Source organism: Nerophis ophidion, linkage group LG06, assembly GCF_033978795.1.
Source record: "Nerophis ophidion isolate RoL-2023_Sa linkage group LG06, RoL_Noph_v1.0, whole genome shotgun sequence".
NCBI classification, from domain to species: Eukaryota; Metazoa; Chordata; class Actinopteri; order Syngnathiformes; family Syngnathidae; genus Nerophis; species Nerophis ophidion.
In genome coordinates this window covers 41,551,740-41,572,514 of record NC_084616.1, presented here as the reverse complement: position 1 = coordinate 41,572,514, position 20,775 = coordinate 41,551,740, and the positions used below count along the sequence as shown (strand labels likewise).

At 40.0% G+C, this 20,775-nt stretch overlaps 1 protein-coding gene across 6 annotated transcripts in view; it reads left to right on the top strand.

The window, feature by feature from the left end:
* kazna (kazrin, periplakin interacting protein a) overlaps nucleotides 1-20,775 on the top strand; it is a 519,865-nt gene that overhangs the window by 430,033 nt on the left and 69,057 nt on the right. For 5 of the 6 annotated variants that reach the window (XM_061903797.1, XM_061903794.1, XM_061903795.1 and 2 more), the window contains one exon: nucleotides 11,628-11,819. In XM_061903797.1, coding sequence (XP_061759781.1) covers nucleotides 11,628-11,819 — 192 coding nt within the window. Of the gene's footprint in view, nucleotides 1-7,396; nucleotides 7,530-11,627; nucleotides 11,820-20,775 lie in introns of those variants that run through there. The other variant, XM_061903799.1, reaches the window with a different exon arrangement.

Sequence of the window (20,775 nt, the reverse complement as noted above, 5' to 3'; positions counted from 1 at the left end):
TGTACCGTTACACCCCTAATATATACACATATATATATATATATATTATATATATATATATATATATATATATATATATATATATATATATAATATATATATAGATAGTGTATATACGCGATGAGGTGGCGACCTGTCCAGGGTGTAGGGGTGGATGGATGGATATATATATATATATATATATATATATATATATATATATATATATATATATATATATATATATATATATATATATATATGTACAGTATATATGATGTAGATCACCTTGACTTGGTCATTTAAAAAGTAGCTTGCCTGCTGAAAAAGTGTGTGCACCCCTGTTCTAGAATAAAGCCTCCACTTAAATTCTCAGATAACACCATGATGCCATGCATTTACGATGAATATCAATCTTTTGAACAATTTTTATTGCTTTCTTCTGTCTTCAGAAGGACACACTTGGTGTAAGTGAGCAGTATATTTCCCACAAGTGCAACACAACAGATGGAACATACAAAAAAAAATTATACCGGTAATTGCATTTTTTTTCTTTTTTTCTTTTCTTTTCACAGTGTTACATCACCGTTTAATAGGCTTCTCTGAGCGAGGTTGAAATTGGCACGAGATAGAAGTTGTCATGGCTGATATAAGATATAAGTGTTGATGGGCTCCAGCGCTGCCTTGAGAGTAAACACTTTGCTATGTCATTGATGCTTTCAATAGTTTTTTCATGCATTTGTTTTGGTTGGAAAACCAAAAAGTAGCACATAAAGTCATTTTTATTATTATTTTGCAATCCTTTATGATTTGATAGTCCTGAAATGGAGTAGGTCAGGGGTGCCCATTACGTCGGTCACGAGCTACCAGTTGACCGAGGAGGGTGTCAGTCGATCGCCAGCCAGGCTTTTAAAAAAATAGACCTAAAAATTAGCGATCATCATCCTTACCAAGACGTCACTTGATTGACATTTACGGCATTTGAAGGTCTTGTTAGATGACGCTGGCTGCTGCGAGATCATTATTAAGAAAAAATGACCGACAGGAAGGGGAGAAACACTTTTTATTTAAACAGACTCATGCGTAATCGTACCTTCCGTCAAAACTCTAAAGGCCGACTGTACATTTCCTATCGCCACAATAAAAGCCCTGTTTCATGCTGCCTGCCTTATTTTGTCAGCGCAGGCAGCATGATAATAATGATCTCGCAGCAGCCAGCGTCATCTCACAAGACCTTCAGGGGCCATGAATGTCATTCAAGCAAGCTACGGAATTTGCCGCCAATGTTTTTTCTTGTAAAATGTACGGAAGCTGGATAAATAAGATGATAAAAACCAACCACTTTCATGTGGTATCGTACAGAAAGGGGGACTTTTTTTCTCCTCCATTCAAAAATGTGGGCGTTATCATCACTACTGTCTGATTCCAATCAGTGCAAGTCATCAGAATCAGGTAATACACCAACTTCTATTCTTGTTTTCATGAAAGAAAGACATCTATATGTGTTACGCATGCATGTATTATCATTAAACACATTTGACCTGTTAACAAAAACGTCTCTTTTATAAATAAATAAAACATAAATGATAAATATGAATGAGGTAGATCCCCTCGATTTGGTCAATTGAGAGTAGCTCGCCTGCAGAAAAAGTGTGGGCACCCATGGAGTAGGTTTTGCAGCGTAATCTGTGCTTTATTAGTCATAGTGCCAACTTTTTGTGCCGCATTTATAGAGGCCATTTAGTGTTGCCAATCAACAAGTGTGAATGTTGTCTGTCTATCTGTGTTGGCCCTGCGATGAAGTGGCGACTTGTCCAGGGTGTATTCCGCCTTCCGCCTGATTGTAGCTGAGATAGGCAACAGTGCATTATACACCCCCGGTTGAGGTGGGCATGGTTGGGGGGGGTGGGGTTTAGTGGTAGCGGGATAAATGGGATTCTGGGTATTTGTTCTGTTGTGTTCTGTTGTGTTTATGTTGGGTTACAGTGCGGCCTTGATCGCGAAATGTGTTTTTCATTCTTGTTTGGTGTGGTTTTCACAGTGTGGCGCATATTAGTAGCAGTGGTAAAGTTGTTTATATCACAACCCTCAGTGTAACCTGTATGGCTGTTGAGCAAGTATGCCTTGCAGTCGCTTATGTGTGTCTGCAGAAGCCTCATACAACATGTGAATGGGCTGGTAAACTGTTTGTTATGGTTGTAGAGGGCGCTAAACACATTGTCATCATAGCACCTCCCTTATTATTGTTGTTTGGGTGAAAACCAGCAGACAGTCGAGAGAATGGTTGCTCTGAAGCTCGGTAGTCTCCCGGAAAAATTGAGATGGTTGACAAATGTGATGTTGTCAAGCGGCATTCAAATAAAACTTGCGGGCTACTCTAATACTAAATTTTCATATTAAAGTGTGGTCCACGTGTGTAAGACCCCTGGTTAATACATAGCACAAAGCAAAAAAAAAACTTTGTACGCTGTGTAATTTTATTCTAAATTTCAAAAGAGTCTTGGGGCTCCCATAGTTTTCTTTATTTTGTGAAACAGGTCAAAATGGCTCTTTGAGTGGTAAAGGTTGCCGACCCCTGAACTAGAGGAAAATTCAGTAAACTATTTAATGATTATGTTTCAAGTCCATTGAATAGATCCCAAGACTACTAATGTATATTAGGAACCTATCATTTCAAACAGGTACATTTCCAGACAAAATGAAAATAGCTAAAGTTGCACCAATTTTTAAGACTGGAGAAAAACATCAATTTACAAATTATAGACCTGTTTCTTTAATTCCACAATTTTCTAAAATCATTAAAAAACTGTTCGATAACAGATTAGAGAGTTTCACAAATAAAAATAGAATACTCGAAGAGAACCAATATGGATACAGAGCTAATGTTTCAACTTCAATGGCTTTAATTGAAATTACGTGAATACTTATGGAGTATATTGTGAATAAATTAAGAACAGGAAGTGAGCAAAAGAGTTAGCAACTGTTATGTAAAAGAAAAGGGGTAGGATTAAATAAGCTCTGCTTCTTCCTGCTCCTTTTTGAACATTTTGGAAAGAGAAACTGGAAACTGTGATGTATCATATTGTATGCTTGCACGTTTGAAATAAACTCAAACTCAACTCAAGTCAATGTGTGTGTATCATAATCAGTGATACTCCAATTACTTGGATTAATAGCACATTTCCTAGTAGTGCCCACACCTATTCCGTAGTCAAGTAAATATCCTGGACATATTTTTTACAAAATGAAGAGGACAAGGATCACGCTAAAGAATATTTATTTTGAAAAATGTTCCACGGTCTTCTCACAAGTTTGATGTCGACAGAAATGACGACAAATGTGTCCGCTGCTGATATTTTGGGACTACTTTATAGTTTGTTATTTCCGCCTCACCAAAACATTCACACAAATGGTGCCGGATTATTTAAGCGGACAGTTCAATCACTGTAGCCCAAAATGCACAAGTAGGAAATGACATTGATCGCCTTCATAAGAGAAGGGCTATTATGCAAATGCACAGATTTCAGGCGTCTTTTGCAGAAAACTCTCTCGGATGGAGGTCCAATTTATTGTTTCGCTGAGCCGTAATAACAATGGGGCCAAGTCTGATTAGGACAATCAAATTGGGTAGAGGCGGAGATGGAAGACAGTGAGTGCACTTATTTGTTTGCTGGTTCCCGCAGAGACAAAGAGCAGATGCCATTAACCGAGATTTAGGCCCTCACCATGCAGGCTTTTGTCCATAAATGTTGCCTTTTGATATTCTCTTTATTTTCAGCAAGAGATGCCATTGTAATCAGCAGTGGCTTAGGTCGAACAGCTATATAATTATGTTTGTTCGGGAAAATATATATGCATGATATATTTATTTATTTTATAAGCGGTAGAAAATGGATGGATGGATGGATATATTTTTTCTATCCATTCTCTGTTCTTGTATTTTCTTGAAATAAAATATGTATTTATTTTGTTTTTTAATAATTAAGTAGTTTTTTTTTCAAATGATCAGTTTAAAAAAAAAATGTTGTTTTTTTTATTGTTTGTTAGCTGCCATTGTAATCAATCGTGGCTTACATTTAATTATTTTTTCAAAAATATTGCCTGAAATTATTAAAAGTGTTTTATATATTTATAATACATTATATTGCCAAAAGTATTTGCCCACCCATCCAAATGATCACAATCAGGTGTCCTAATCAATTGCCCCGACCACAGGGGTATAAAATCAAGCACTTAGGCATGGAGACTGTTTCTACAAACATTTGTGAAAGAATGGGCCGCTCTCAGTGATTTCCAGCATAGAACTGTCACAGGATGCCACCTGTGCAACAAATTTAGTCAGGAAATGTCCTTGCTCCTAAATATTCCAAAGTCAAATGTCAGCTTTATTATAACAAAATGTAAGAGTTTGGGAACAACAGCAACTCAGCCACCAAGTGGTAGGCCACGTAAACTGACAGAGAGGGGTCAGCGGATGCTGAAGCGCATAGTGGAAAGACTTTCTGCACAGGCAATTGCTACAGAGCTCCACACTTCACGTGACCTGCCAATTAGCCCTCGTACAAGACGCAGAAAGCTTCATGGAATGGGTTTCCATGGCCGAGCAGCTGCATCTAAGCCATACATCACCAAGTCCAATGCAAAGCATCGGATACAGTGGTGTAAAGCACACCGCCACTGGACTCTAGAGCAGTGGAGACACATTATCTGGAGTGATGAATCATACTTTTCCATCTGGCAATGTGACGGAGGAGTCTGGGTTAGGAGGTTACCAGGAGAGCGGTACATTTCGGACTGCAATGTGCTAAGTGTGAAATTTGATGGAGGAGGAATTATGGTGTGGGGTTGTTTGTTGGGAGTTGGGCTTGGCCCCTTAGTTTCAGTGAAATAATCTTTGAATGCTCCAGTATACCAAAATGTTTTGGACAATTCCATGCTCTCAAACGTGTGGGAACAGTTTGGTGTGGGCCCCTTCGTCTTCCAACATGACTGTGCACCAATGCACAAAGCAACGTCCATAAAGGCATGGATGACAGAATTTAGTGTGGATGAACTTTGACTGGCCTGCACAGAGTCCTGACCTGAACCCGATAGAACACATTTGGGATGAATTAGAACGAAGACTGAGAGCCAGTCCTTCTCGGCCAACATCAGTGTGTAACCTCACCAATGCGCTTTTGGAAGAATGGTGGAAAATTCCTATAAACACACACCGCAACCTTGTGGACAGCCTTCCCAGAAGAGTTGAAGCTGTAATAGCTGCAAAAGGTGGACCCACATCAGATTGAAGCCTACGGTTTAGGAATGGGACGGCACTTCAAGTACATATGTGAGTATATTGCCAAATACTTTTGGCAATTTATTTAAATGTATTTATGTTTGTAATATTTATATTTTGAAATATTTACATTACAATAAGCAAATATATTTACAGTTTTGTATCTGTAATTTCAGGCTTTTCATCTGCAATGACATATAGAAATCTCTAAACAATTCGTAATTCTGGAGAGACCAATTTGAAGCGATGTATAAGCTGCATGTTTTATACATAAATGTATCAACTACAAGCCAATTGCACTCGCTCCATTAATTTGCATACATCAATCGCAACAATGTAAAAATGCATTTTGCAGTTAAAATGAGGTCATTCTGTGAGCCACGAAGTAGTTGGCCGTGTCAGCGGGTTGGACGCTTCACGGGTTTGTGTACAACTGGAGGGCACCGCGCTCCCACTCGGGAGTGTCATTTGTAACGCACAATTTCAATGCATGCGTCTTTGCCAAGTTAGAGGTTATGTGGACATTGAAAAACGGGCGTGTTTCTTAACTATTTTCAATCGAGAGCCTTTCTCTCCACCCTGAACCTCCTGACTATCTTAGTCGGACAGTTTACATGATCACACCAATGCTCATCTCCTCTGCAGTGAATCTGCAGACATAATATATGTTCTCCTTGAATCTCCAATCTCTTTTGGGGTTTGGGAGAAAACCCTGTTAATATGCTGTATTTTATATACAACATATATGCATGAACAATGTTATTCTTAGGGATAATCCTAATTGGTGCAGAACAGATATGGTGCACTGTGCAGGGTTTGGGTAGCGGGGCCATCCAATGTAACTAAAATATGCAAAACTAACTGAACAAAACACAAATATCTTAGTTTTGTTTTATAGTTAACAAAGCTGATTACTGTAATATCTAATAATATATAATTAATAATAGATAAACAATGTTTAAGTTTTAGGGGACGGTGTGGCCAAGCTGGGAGCGTGGCCGTGCCAGCAATCTGAGGGTTTCTGGTTCAATCCCCACCTACCATCCTAGTCACTTCCGTTGTGTCCTTGAGCAAGATACTTCACCCTTGCTCCTGATGGGCCCAGGTTAGCGCCTTGCATGGCAGCTCCCGCTATCAGTGTGTGAATGTGTGTGTGAATGGGTGAATGTGGAAATAGTGTCAAAGCGCTTTGAGTCCCTTAAAAAGGTAAAAAAGCGCTATACAAGTATAACCCATTTACCATTTACTATTTAAGTTGACAACCCCCAGGCAGCACTTTTTAGGCCATTGCATGGACTTAGGTGCAATTCGCTTTTCCTGTCCTGGCCCCTCGCTGATCTGCACTGAGCATTGCGTATCATCACTTCTACAAAACCTAAAACCAGTGAAGTTGGCACCTTGTGTAATTCGTAAATACAAAACAAACTACAATGATTAGCAATTTTTTTGTCAATTAAACAAAGACACGATATTTCATGTTTGAACTGAGAAACATATATTATTTTTTTTTGCAAATAATCATTAACTTAAAATTTAATGGCAGCAAAACATTGAAAAAAAGTTGGCACAGGGGCATTTTTACCACTTTGTTACATGGCCTTTCCTTTTAACAACGCTCAGTAAACATTTGGGAACTGAGGAGGCCAATTTTTGAAGCTTTTAGGTGGAATTCTTTCCCATTCTTGCTCGATGTACAGCTTACGTGGTTCAACAGTCCCGGGTCTCCGTTCTGGGTTTTTAGGCTTTATAATGTGCCACACATTTTCAATGGGAAACAGGTCTGGATTACAGGCAGGCCAGTCTAGTACCTGCACTCTTTTACTATGAAGCCACGCTGTTGTAACACGTGGTTAGGCATTGTCTTGCAAAATAAGCAGGGGCTTCAATGATAACGTTGCTTGGATGGCAACATATTTTGCTCCAAAACCTGTATGGACCTGTGGGGTGAGGGTGTGGTTAGCGTGCTGCAGGTGCAAAAGGTCACTGTCTCAGTCAATGGTGTTGAGGGCGGAGCATCATTGACTAGGGGCGGGGCATGTGTGGGAAAGAGAGACACAGCTGGCAGGTGATTAGATTTCGCAGGTTGTACGTGTTAATCTAATCAGCTGTTGTCTTAAACAGTGAGCGGCCAGCGGAGGAGGTGGTGGGAGAAACTGGAGAGACAGACATCTGAAAAGATTGTACTGGGAAGATTATGCATTGCATCATATGCTGAATAAAAACTCTGTTAAACAGCACACCTGCCTCCTGTGACGTGGTATCCGTGAAAGTGGTAGGGAACGACTTCTACAGTACCTTTCAGCGTTAATTGTGCCTTCACAGATGTATAAGTTCCCCATGCCTTGGGCACTAATACACCCTCATACCATCACAGATGGTGGGTTTTGAACTTTGCGCCTATAACAATCCGGATGGTTCTTTTTCTCTTTGTCCCGTCGGACACAACATCGACAGTTTCCAAAACAATTTGAAATGTGGACTCGTCAGACCACAGAACACTTTTCCACTTTGCATCAGTCCAGAGCTCGGGCCCAGCAAAGCCGGCGGCGTTTCTGGGTGTTGTTGATAAATGGCTTTCGCCTTGCATAGTAGAGTTATAACTTGCCCTTATAGATGTAGCAATAAACTGTAGTTACTGACAGGTCTCCTGTCTGCTTTGCTGCTGCGTGAGGCTATCGTCAACCTGACCCCCTGCTTTTTAAACACATTCAGTGCAGAGTGATAAGTGCTTTTATGTCTCCAAATAGCTGAAAAGTCGCCAGATTTGGCAAGCGCCACTTTGGAGAAAAAAGTCACCAAAAAGGAGTTGAAAAGTCGCCAGATTTAGCTTGAAAGTTGTCAAGTTTGCAACACTGTTTTTACAATGTTGTAAGACTCATATACTAGGGCTGTGAATCTCTGGGCACCGCATGATTCACTTCCATTCAATTTTTGAGCATCACGATTTGATTCAGAATCGATTCAAAACGATATTCGATTCGGAATCCATACTTTTTAATAACATTGGGTACCAGTAGTATGAATAACTACATTCCTCCATAAAATCCGTAAACAGCTTTGTTCAATAAAGTTATACCCATTTCCATCCATCCCTTCATTTTCTTCCACTTATCCGAGGTCGGGTCGCGGGGGCAGCAGCCTAAGCAGGGAAGCCCAGACTTCCCTCTCCCCAGCCAATTCGTCCAGCTCCTCCCGGGGGATCCTGAGGCGGTCCCAGGCCAGCTGGGAGGCATAGTCTTCCCAATGTGTTCTGGGTCTTCTCTGTGGCCTCCTGCCCGTAGGATGTGCCCTAAACATCCCAGAGAGGCGTACGGGTGGCATCCTGACCAGATGCCCAAACAACCTCATCTGGCTCCTCTCGATGTAGATGAGCTTTACTTTGAGCTCCTCCCGGATGACAGAGCTTCACCCGGCGGAGGAAACTAATTTCTGCTTCTTATACCCGTGATCCTGTCCTTTTAGTCATAACCGAAAGGACGTTTGATATCAACCAAACCCTCCTCATACCACCCCCTGGATTGTAAATAATGTAAATAATTCAATGTATATACTCTGATGATTAACTTGTGTAATGACTGTATTATGATGATAGTATATATTTGTACCATGAATTGATTAACGTGGACCCCGACTTAAACAAGTTGAAAAACTTATTCAGGTGTTACCATTTAGTGGTCAATTGTACGGAACATGTACTCTACTGTGCAATCTACTAGTACAAGTTTCAACTAATCAATCAAAAACCCAAAGCTCATGACCATAGGTGAGGATGGGAACGTAGATTGACCGGTAAATTGAGAGCTTTGCCTTCCGGCTCAGCTCCTTCTTCACCACAAGGGATCGATACCGAGTCCACATTACTGAGGACGCCACACGGATCCGCCTTGTCGATCTCACAATCCACTCTTCCCTCACTCATGAACAATACCCGGAGGTACTTGAACTCCTCCACATGGGGCAAGATCTCCTTCCCAAGTCGCAAATGGCACTCCACCCTTTCCCGGGCATGAACCGTGGACTGGGACTCCTATGTGCTTATTCACATAACCGATCCTGTGATAAACATTTAATGGGGACGGTGTGGCGAAGTTGAGATAGTGGCCGTGCCATCAATCTAAGGGTTTCTGGTTCAATCCCCACCTTTTACCATCCTAATCACATCCGTTGTGTTTTTGAGCAATTCACTTCACCCTTGCTCCTGATGGGTCCTGGTTAGCGCTGTGCATGGCAGCTCCCGCCATCAGTGTGTGAATGTGTGTGTGTGAATGGGTGAATGTGGAAATAGTGTCAAAGCGCTTTGAGTTCCTTAAAAAAAAGGTAGAAAAGCGCTATACAAGTACAACCCATGTACCATTTAATAAAGTCAAATAGAAATAAGGCTGGACAGGAGATATTAAAACAACAATAAAAATAATAAAACCATTATTAATCGATTATCGTTCCAAACTGGAATCACGATTCATTCCAAATCTTTTTTTTTTGACACCCTCTTTCATTTACCTTCATTTTCTTTGTTCATTGTGTTGTTTATCCCAGTGTACGTTACGTATTCAACAGATATCCTTCTCTGTATATTTTGTAATTACTCTTTAAGCAGAGATCAATCAAGCCCCACACGTTATCAGTGTTTTTGTTCATCGACTCATTAACTGGCACCGCAGTTATCTAAATTAAAAACGAAACAGTGTCCTCGTACGTTGATGCTAAATTAGGGCCGCACTGAAGCGGCCACAACATCAAGACCACGTGCACAGTTTAATGAGCTCCAAAACAAGAGAAGTATCGAAACATCAAACGTGAGGGAAAGAATTGAATGCTTGTTGTTTTAGAGCAGGGGTCACCAACGAGGTGCCTGCGGGCACCAGGTAGCCCGTAAGGACCAGATGAGTAGCTTGCTGGCCTGTTCTAAAAACAGCTCAAATAGCAGCACTTACCAGTGAGCTGCCTCTATTTTTTAAATTGTATTTATTTACTAGCAAGCTGATCTCGCTTTGCTCGACATTTTTAATTCTAAGAGAGGAAAAACTCAAATAGAATTTGAAAATCCAAGAAAATATTTTAAAGACTTGGTCTTTATTTCTTTAAATAAATTCATTTATTTTTTTACTTTGCTTCTTATAACTTTCAGAAAGACAATTTTGGAGAAAAAAATACAACCTTAAAAATGATTTTAGGATTTTTAAACACATATACCTTTTTACCTTTTAAATTCCTTCCTCTTCTTTCCTGACAATTTAAATCAATGTCCAAGTATTTTTTTTTATTATTACTGTAAAGAATAATAAATAAGTTTTAATTTAATTCTTCATTTTAGCTTCTGTTTTTTCAACGAAGAATATTTCTGAAATATTTATTCAAACTTATTATGATTAAAATTAAAAAAAAATATTGTGGCAAATCTAGAAAATCTTTAGAATCAAATTTAAATCTTATTTTGAATTTATTTTAAAATTTTTGTTCTGGAAAATCTAGAAGAAATAATGATTTGTCTTTGTTAGAAATATAGCTTGGTCCAATTTGTTATATATTCTAACAAAGTGCAGATTGGATTTTAACCTATTTAAAACTTGTCATCAAAATTCTAAAATTAATCTTAATCAGGAAAAATTACTAATGATGTTTCATAATTTTTTTTTTTTTTTTTTCAAAAAGATTAGAATTAGCTAGTTTTTTTTCTTCTTTTTTTCGGTTGAATTTTGAATTTTAAAGCGTCGAAATTGAAGACAAACTATGTTTCAAAATTTCATTTTCATTTTTTCCCTGTTTTCTCCTCTTTTAAACCGTTCAATTAAGTGTTTTTTTTCATCAATTATTCTCTACAAAAAAACTTTCCGTAAAAGGAAAAAAAAATGTACGACGGAATGACGGACAGAAATACCCATTTTTTTATATATGTATATAAAAGGTAAATTGTATAGTAAAGGTAAATTGAGCAAATTGGCTATTTCTGGCAATTTATTTAAGTGTGTATCAAACTGGTAGCCCTTCGTAATAATCAGTACCCAAATATAGTTCTTGGTTTCAAAAAGGTTGGTGACCCCTGCTCTACTCTGTTTGTATAATATTGGAAAAAGGGCAGTTTTTTGCAGACATGTTCAGTCCAGCCAAGTGTTTGGGTGGCATGCACAAGCTGTTTATATGTTTCTGCATGGATTGTTGCCACGCATGAAAAGTGGGAAGATGGCAACGATGCCAAATTTGCAAATTGGCTATTTCTGGCAATTTATTTAAATGTGTATCAAACTGGTAACCCTTCGCATTAATCAGTACCCAAGAAGTAGCTCTTGGTTTCAAAAAGGTTGGTGACCCCTGTTTTAGAGTCTACATCGAAATATTCGACGTCTCATCCAATCTCTCCTGTGTGTTGCAGTCCTGCTCCGCGAGGAGGTGGCCCAGCTCCAGGAGGAGGTGCACCTGCTGCGCCAGATGAAGGATATGTTGAGTAAGGACCTGGAAGAGAGCCAAGGAGGATGCTCTGCTGACGTACTCTCTGCCACTGAGCTCCGCATGCAGCTGGCCCAGAAGGAGCAAGAGCTGGACCGTGCCAAGGAAGCGTTGCAAGGTCAGAACTGGAGCGTGGCGAGAAATGAGCTGCGTGCGCTATTTAAAACACGACAAGGTCGCTATGACCACGCGCTGCACCCTCTTTGTCGTGGCTTTGCTTTACACCGAGACATGCTCGTTGGAAAACTATACAGAATACCAACAGTTTCCTTCTAAACCAGCCCTGGGCAATTATTCTGACTCGGGGGCCACATTTAGAGAAAAAAATGTGTCTGGGGGCTGGTATATCGATTTTTAGGAACACTAATACAAAACCTCACAATAATGTCTGATTGAATGCTAAAAACATTATGACAGACTGCCTTAAAAAACGTAATAGAATTTAAATTTTTTCTATGAACGATAAAACACTGAATATTGGCAAAATATGAATGTCACACCCTCTTTCGATCGACATAATTTACAATCAAGTGAAACGCAACAAAAATGCAACAAACAGGGAACTATGAAAGTGAAGGGTACAAAATAAACCCACCTATCATCTGATATATCTGATATTTGCTGAATTCTCCCCAGGGATCAATAAAGTACTTTCTATTATATTCTATTCCATTCTATATATCACTAAGCTATAGAACTTTGTAGTGAAAATCTCTTTCCGCGTCTGTGGAAACGCTTCCCGCCCATACTGTTTGGTGCCTTGTCTGAGCTGCTGTGACGAAGATGACCATAGCAAATAATTAGATTATCATATTAACTAGTATATCATCCATAAGCGCAGATTCCAACCATTGAAATACCTTGTATAGTTGAAGACTAACAGTCATTAGAGGAAGCTACAGTTTCGGAATGTCCGGCGGGCCAGATTGAAAAGCTCAATGGGCCGCATGTGGCCTCCGGGCCTTAATTTGCCCAAGTCTGTTCTAAAAATACCTGCCAACACTCCCGATTTTCCCGGGAGACTCCCGATTTTCCTGGGAGACTCCCGATTTCAGTGCCCCTTCTCAAAATGTCCCGGGGCAACCATTCTCCCGAATTTCTCACGATTTCCGCCATGACAACAATATTGGGGGCGTGCCTTAAAGGCGCTGCTTTTAGTGTCATCTGCAACCTGTCGTCACATTCGCTTTCCCTCCATACAAACAGCGAGCCGGTCCAGTCTCAAAATATGTGCGTCTTTTTCACACACACAAGTGAATGCAAGGCATACCTGGTCAACAGCCATACAGGTCACACTGACGGTGGCCGTATAAACAACTTTAACACTGTTACAAATATGCGACACACTGTGAACCCACACCAAACAAGATTGACAAACATATATATATATATATATATATATATATATATATATATATATATATATATATATATATATATATATATATATATATATATATATGTCTTGATTGGATTATCCGGAGAATAGTGCTCGATACCGTGGTAGAGCGCAATATGTAGGTGTGGGAAAAAATCACAAGACTACTTCATCTCTACAGATCTGTTTCATGAGGGGTTCCCTCAATCATCAGGAGATTTTAATGGAAGCATTCACATACAATGGTTTATATAGAGCACAGAGTGGGTGGGTACAAGCAGGCGTAGGGTGTGGTGATTGGCTCATGTGTTACCTAGGAGGTGTTTCCGCCTGTGGCGGCATGTTGAAATGATTTCACTGCGCTTGTTGAGGGATGATAGCTCTGGATGACATATAATAAACAGTTTCTCTTTTAAGCATAAGTTGCATCTTTTATTACCACTGTTGTAAGGTGTGCTGGATGCAAGAATTTGCCATGTTATTGAATATTCAACATTATTGTCTTTGAGGTTCCAAATGTGTTTGCTGAGTTCTGTAGAATTCCGCAAAGTCTGGTTTTTAAAGGAGGCGTTGTGATTATTCCATCTTGTTTTGAACGCTCCTTCGGTTAATCCTACGTACGTGTCGGATGTGTTAATGTCCTTGCGTATTACCTTTGCTTGGTAAACGACTGATGTCTGTAAGCACCTTCCGTTGAGAGGGCAATCAGGTTTCTTGCGACAGTTACATTCATTATTGGTTTCAGAGTCGTTTAGTCTGGGGGTAGGCAGTCCTTTTGCAATTGCTTTGTTGTGGTTTGAAATGATTTGTTGCATGTTATTCATACGGCTGTAGCTCAATTTAATGTTGTTCTTGTTGAATATTTTTCTTAGGGTGTTGCCTTTGGGGAAGTGTTTGTCGATCAGAGTGAGGAACTTGCGGCCGATGTTGGTTGAGACGTCTTTGCTGAATGGCGGATTGTACCAGATGATGTTGTTTCGTTTTCTGCTCTTTTTTGGTTGGTTTCCTGGGGTGGGTTCATAGGTGAGGGTGAAGTTGTATCCGCTTTCATCAAGTGCTTTCTGGTACGGGGGGGTTGCTTGGTCGAATTCAGCTTTGCTGGATGACAGCATCGATAGCCTTTTATTAATTCCGGTAGGTATTCTTTTCGTGGTGGTGGGTGGGTGGTTGCTGTCGTGGTGCACGTATTGGAGTGTTGTGTTGGGTTTCGTGAATGGTTGGTAGCTGTTATTTCTCAGGTTGAAAGTGACGTCGAGGAAGTTGACGGTTTGCTTGTTGGCTTCAATCGTGATCCGTAGGCCGTTTTCTTTGAAGATTTGGCATATGCGCTTCTTGGTGTTCTCGCTGCTCCTTGGCGAGGCGCGGCACACTGCCAGTCCATCATCACGGTAAATACCAAGGTTCAGGTTGAGGCTAGCAAGCTGGGAGAGGAGGAAACTCCCAACGAGTTCGCACGTTTCTGCTCCGTCAAAACTCCCCATAGTAACGTCAAATGTTGAATTGTTCTTTTTTTGCCATGGTGTACTGTTGGGGATGAGTATGGAGTTCTTTGCGTGGATGATGATGTTTCTTTCGTTGCCTGTGATTGAGTCGTAGTCCGAGGCGAAGTTTAGTGCTTGGGTCAGTAGGTCTTGCGTGATGGAAGGGTAAAATTCTTCGATGTCGAAGGAGATAAAGTTGTGTTGTTGTTTGTCTTGGATGTTGTTGAACCATCTGATTACTGCTGCTGTATTTCTCCATTGGTTGAGTGGTGTTTTGTCCTTGATTTTTGCGTTGATTCTGTCCAGGATTATTTTGCTGATTTTTCCTATTTCGGATTTAGTTGGGTTTAATAGTCGGCATGTTGGGTTATTTGCGAAGTTGGGTTTGTGGTCCTTCAGTGTGATGAAGGCTTCTTTGTTGGCTGTGGCGTCCACCCTGTCCTCAATGTCCAGTTCGGTTGCGATCCGCTTGTTTTCCAGGTGGATGTTCTGTAAAGTGTTGGGTTGCGCTTTTTTGTATGATTTGGTGATGCTTTTGTCCAGTAAAGAGTTATGTTCTGGTATGTCCATTCTGTAGAAGTTTGTGGTTTTATCGGCGGCTATGATGAGGTTGCTTACTTTCTTGATGCGCTCCGTGTCATTTTTCAGCTTGGTGAGGAATGGGTTGCGGGCTGGCTTAAATTTGACTGATTGTATCATTTTGAGCATGTCGTTCTCAAAGTCCTTTAATTCCTTGACTGTGGGTGGGTTCTTGGTAGATTTGAATCCGTAAGTTTCCTTTTGCGTTCCTTTTGTTTCAGGGTGGAGGAAAAAGTGTGCTTTCCACCGCATCCTTCTTAGGAAGTGTTCCGTCTTTTCTATGAGTCTTTGCTTGTAGTCCTTCTGCGCGGGTATGGGAATGTTCTTCGTGGAGTAGTCGATGCTGAACTTTTCCATTTCGGATCGTCGTACAGTGCTCAACAAATGTCAATTTGGAGCGGAATATGTCTTGATTGGATTATCCGGAGAATAGTGCTCGATACCGTGGTAGAGCGCAATATGTAGGTGTGGGAAAAAATCACAAGACTACTTCATCTCTACAGATCTGTTTCATGAGGGGTTCCCTCAATCATCAGGAGATTTTAATGGAAGCATTCACATACAATGGTTTATATAGAGCACAGAGTGGGTGGGTACAAGCAGGCGTAGGGTGTGGTGATTGGCTCATGTGTTACCTAGGAGGTGTTTCCGCCTGTGGCGGCATGTTGAAATGATTTCACTGCGCTTGTTGAGGGATGATAGCTCTGGATGATATATAATAAACAGTTTCTCTTTTAAGCATAAGTTGCATCTTTTATTACCACTGTTGTAAGGTGTGCTGGATGCAAGAATTTGCCATGTTATTGAATATTCAACATTATTGTCTTTGAGGTTCCAAATGTGTTTGCTGAGTTCGGTAGAATTCTGCAAAGTCTGGTTTCTAAAGGAGGCGTTGTGATTATTCCATCTTGTTTTGAACGCTCCTTCGGTTAATCCTACGTACGTGTCGGATGTGTTAATGTCCTTGCGTATTACCTTTGCTTGGTAAACGACTGATGTCTGTAAGCACCTTCCGTTGAGAGGGCAATCAGGTTTCTTGCGACAGTTACATTCATTATTGGTTTCAGAGTCGTTTAGTCTGGGGGTAGGCAGTCCTTTTGCAATTGCTTTGTTGTGGTTTGAAATGATTTGTTGCATGTTATTCATACAGCTGTAGCTCAATTTAATGTTGTTCTTGTTGAATATTTTTCTTAGGGTGTTGCCTTTGGGGAAGTGTTTGTCGATCAGAGTGAGGAACTTGCGGCCGATGTTGGTTGAGACGTCTTTGCTGAATGGCGGATTGTACCAGATGATGTTGTTTCGTTTTCTGCTCTTTTTTGGTTGGTTTCCTGGGGTGGGTTCATAGGTGAGAGTGAAGTTGTATCCGCTTTCATCAAGTGCTTTCTGGTACGGGGGGGTTGCTTGGTCGAATTCAGCTTTGCTGGATGACAGCATCGATAGCCTTTTATTAATTCCGGTAGGTATTCTTTTCGTGGTGGTGGGTGGGTGGTTGCTGTCGTGGTGCACGTATTGGAGTGTTGTGTTGGGTTTCGTGAATGGTTGGTAGCTGTTATTTCTCAGGTTGAAAGTGACGTCGAGGAAGTTGACGGTTTGCTTGTTGGCTTCAATCGTGATCCGTAGGCCGTTTTCTTTGAAGATTTGGCATATGCGCTTCTTGGTGTTCTCGCTGCTCCTTGGCGAGGCGCGGCACACTGCCAGTCCATCATCACGGTAAATACCAAGGTTCAGGTTGAGGCTAGCAAGCTGGGAGAGGAGGAAACTCCCAACGAGTTCGCACGTTTCTGCTCCGTCAAAACTCCCCATAGTAACGTCAAATGTTGAATTGTTCTTTTTTTGCCATGGTGTACTGTTGTGGATGAGTATGGCGTTCTTTGCGTGGATGATGATGTTTCTTTCGTTGCCTGTGATTGAGTCGTAGTCCGAGGCGAAGTTTAGTGCTTGGGTCAGTAGGTCTTGCGTGATGGAAGGGTAAAATTCTTCGATGTCGAAGGAGATAAAGTTGTGTTGTTGTTTGTCTTGGATGTTGTTAAACCATTTGATTACTGCTGCTGTATTTCTCCATTGGTTGAGTGGTGTTTTGTCCTTGATTTTTGCGTTGATTCTGTCCAGGATTATTTTGCTGATTTTTCCTATTTCGGATTTAGTTGGGTTTATTAGTCGGCATGTTGGGTTATTTGCGAAGTTGGGTTTGTGGTCCTTCAGTGTGATGAAGGCTTCTTTGTTGGCTGTGGCGTCCACCCTGTCCTCAATGTCCAGTTCGGTTGCGATCCGCTTGTTTTCCAGGTGGATGTTCTGTAAAGTGTTGGGTTGCGCTTTTTTGTATGATTTGGTGATGCTTTTGTCCAGTAAAGAGTTATGTTCTGGTATGTCCATTCTGTAGAAGTTTGTGGTTTTATCGGCGGCTATGATGAGGTTGCTTACTTTCTTGATGCGCTCCGTGTCATTTTTCAGCTTGGTGAGGAATGGGTTGCGGGCTGGCTTAAATTTGACTGATTGTATCATTTTGAGCATGTCGTTCTCAAAGTCCTTTAATTCCTTGACTGTGGGTGGGTTCTTGGTAGATTTGAATCCGTAAGTTTCCTTTTGCGTTCCTTTTGTTTCAGGGTGGAGGAAAAAGTGTGCTTTCCACCGCATCCTTCTTAGGAAGTGTTCCGTCTTTTCTATGAGTCTTTGCTTGTAGTCCTTCTGCGCGGGTATGGGAATGTTCTTCGTGGAGTAGTCGATGCTGAACTTTTCCATTTCGGATCGTCGTACAGTGCTCAACAAATGTCAATTTGGAGCGGAATATGTCTTGATTGGATTATCCGGAGAATAGTGCTCGATACCGTGGTAGAGCGCAATATGTAGGTGTGGGAAAAAATCACAAGACTACTTCATCTCTACAGATCTGTTTCATGAGGGGTTCCCTCAATCATCAGGAGATTTTAATAGAAGCATCCAGCACACCTTACAACAGTGGTAATAAAAGATGCAACTTATGCTTAAAAGAGAAACTGTTTATTATATATCATCCAGAGCTATCATCCCTCAACAAGCGCAGTGAAATCATTTCAACATGCCGCCACAGGCGGAAACACCTCCTAGGTAACACATGAGCCAATCACCACACCCTACGCCTGCTTGTACCCACCCACTCTGTGCTCTATATAAACCATTGTATGTGAATGCTTCCATTAAAATCTCCTGATGATTGAGGGAACCCCTCATGAAACAGATCTGTAGAGATGAAGTAGTCTTGTGATTTTTTTCCCACACCTACATATATATATATATATATATATATATATATATATATATATATATATATATATATATGTATATATATATATATATATATATATATATATATACATATATATGTGTGTGTGTATATATTTTTTCAACCCATTGCGGCCCCCGATTCAAAAGGTTTGGGGACCCCTGTCCTAATACATTGAATAATGTATTATCATACAATGTTCCGCTCTATCTATTGGAGGTGTCAGTAATACATGCTGTATATTACACCGGTGTCAATGTTAAGGCCACATTATTCAATGACACAAGAGCATCTCTTGAAGTTTGATCTTGTTTTTTTGGAACATGTTTTAAAAGCTTGTCTGTAATGTACAGACACACCAATGAATTAATGTCACGCACACTTAGACAGTCAGTTGTTTGTATGACTTTTCTATTTGAACCTAAACGACCAAAGCTGACCAACCCCAGCTGGCAATTATCGAAAACAGCTGCTAATGAAAGCTTTATAAAAGGTAATTGAGTTTTGCGCACTAGGTCCACAAATATTAAACGGGGGTTGATCTGGACGATGTGTGTGTGCGTGTGTGTGTGTGTGTGTGTGTGTGTGCGTGCATGTGTATGTGTGTGTGTGCGTGTATGTGTATGGGTGTGCGTGTGTGTGTGTGTGTGTGTGTGTGTGTGTGTGTGTGTGTGTGTGTGTGTGTGTGTGTGTGTTCTGGCAATGCTGACCTAATGGGGACGTCGCTCTGTTTACACAGTCACCTTTAGGGGAATTCTGACAGTATGGGGACCAAAAAACAGGTCCCCTAATGGTAAACCTTTTTAAATGAAAGTCAGATCCATTCTGAAGATGCCTAAGTGACTTTTAAGCTTGATCATGTCATATTTAATTTTAACTTCTTTTTTTTAATGGTCCTCAGTAGTCGTGTACAAATTTGTGTGAATTATGTAAAATTATCTTAAATTTGGTCCCCATGAACCATATTAACTTTTCTTACCCAGGGTCCCAAGTAAGAAAGATCAGCTTATTACTTCATCAATCCAGAGATTTAAAGACATGTATGAGCTAACTGGGCAGTTGTCATTTTACCTCATTTTTTTTTATGCCTCCACAACCTGTAGAAAGAGTGGTCCGCACAAGTGATGATCAAAAATTTGGTCCCCATTCCAAATGTTAACCAGTATGAATGTGTGCGTGTGCGTGCGTGTGTGTGTGCGTTTGTGTGTGCACGTGTGTGTGTGTCCGTGTGAGACAGCAGGAAATTCCCAGAAAGTTTGTCAAGTTCAAAAAGGCAAAGTCAAAATAACAGCATGACAAGTTCATGTTTACTTCCGTGGAAGAGGGGAGATTTGACATTATTAGAGAAACCGAGCTGAGGATAATATCATACAAAGGAGGATTAGGGCCAAATTGGAAAAAAAAAAGGGGAGTAAAGCTGTAATGTTCTTTAAATGACTATTTTTTTTTTAGTACAGGAATGAAGTAAGTATTTTACCATGATTTGATTAACGTGGACCCCGACTTAAACCAGTTGAAGAACTTATTTGGGTGTTACCATTTAGTGGTCAATTGTACGGAATATGTACTGTACTGTGCAATCTTATAATAAAAGTCTCAATTAATACATTTTAACAAGAGAATGTCTTGAATCCAACACAAAATCGCCTGTCATTTATTAATCGGGTAATGTTGTTTTTCCACTCAGATTTTTTACAAACGTAACATTCTCAAAACATTTGATCTTATCATAAATTAAAGTTCACACTCGTAATATTACAGCATTATTCTCATATAGATTTTAACTTTTTGTCCCGTATTCCAATTTTTATTTCAAATTTTGGAGATTTGGGATTTTTTTTTTTTTAAGGTAGATTTGCAACTATATTTTTTTTACGTTGCAACTTTATTCTTGGAAAGTTATGACCGACCCCCCTTCCCCCCTCCCCCTCAATATTAGTACTTATAGCTCAAATTATTATAATTGTATTTTTGTCAAATTTGAACTTCATCTAATAATTTAGCTTTAAGAACTACATTTTTCATTGTGTTACAACTTTCTGTTCGTAACAGCGTACCTTTATATAATCTTGGAACGTTATTACTTTTTTGCCTCGGAAAATTAGTACTGATTTCTTAGACAATAATAATTTATTTTAGTAAAAACAAGACATAATTCTCTGCAATTTACTTCAATGTTGGAAAGTTCTAACTTTTCTCATAACATTAGTCAACTCTCAAAATGTTGTAATTGTATTCTCATGAACTTTTTATGGAATTTACTTTTTCATTGTCAAGTTAACAGCTTTCTTCTCGTAATATTTCAAGCTTGTGAAAATGTGACTAGTTCTCACACATTTCCTCAAACAAGACTGTATTTCTTTAACTATAACAACTT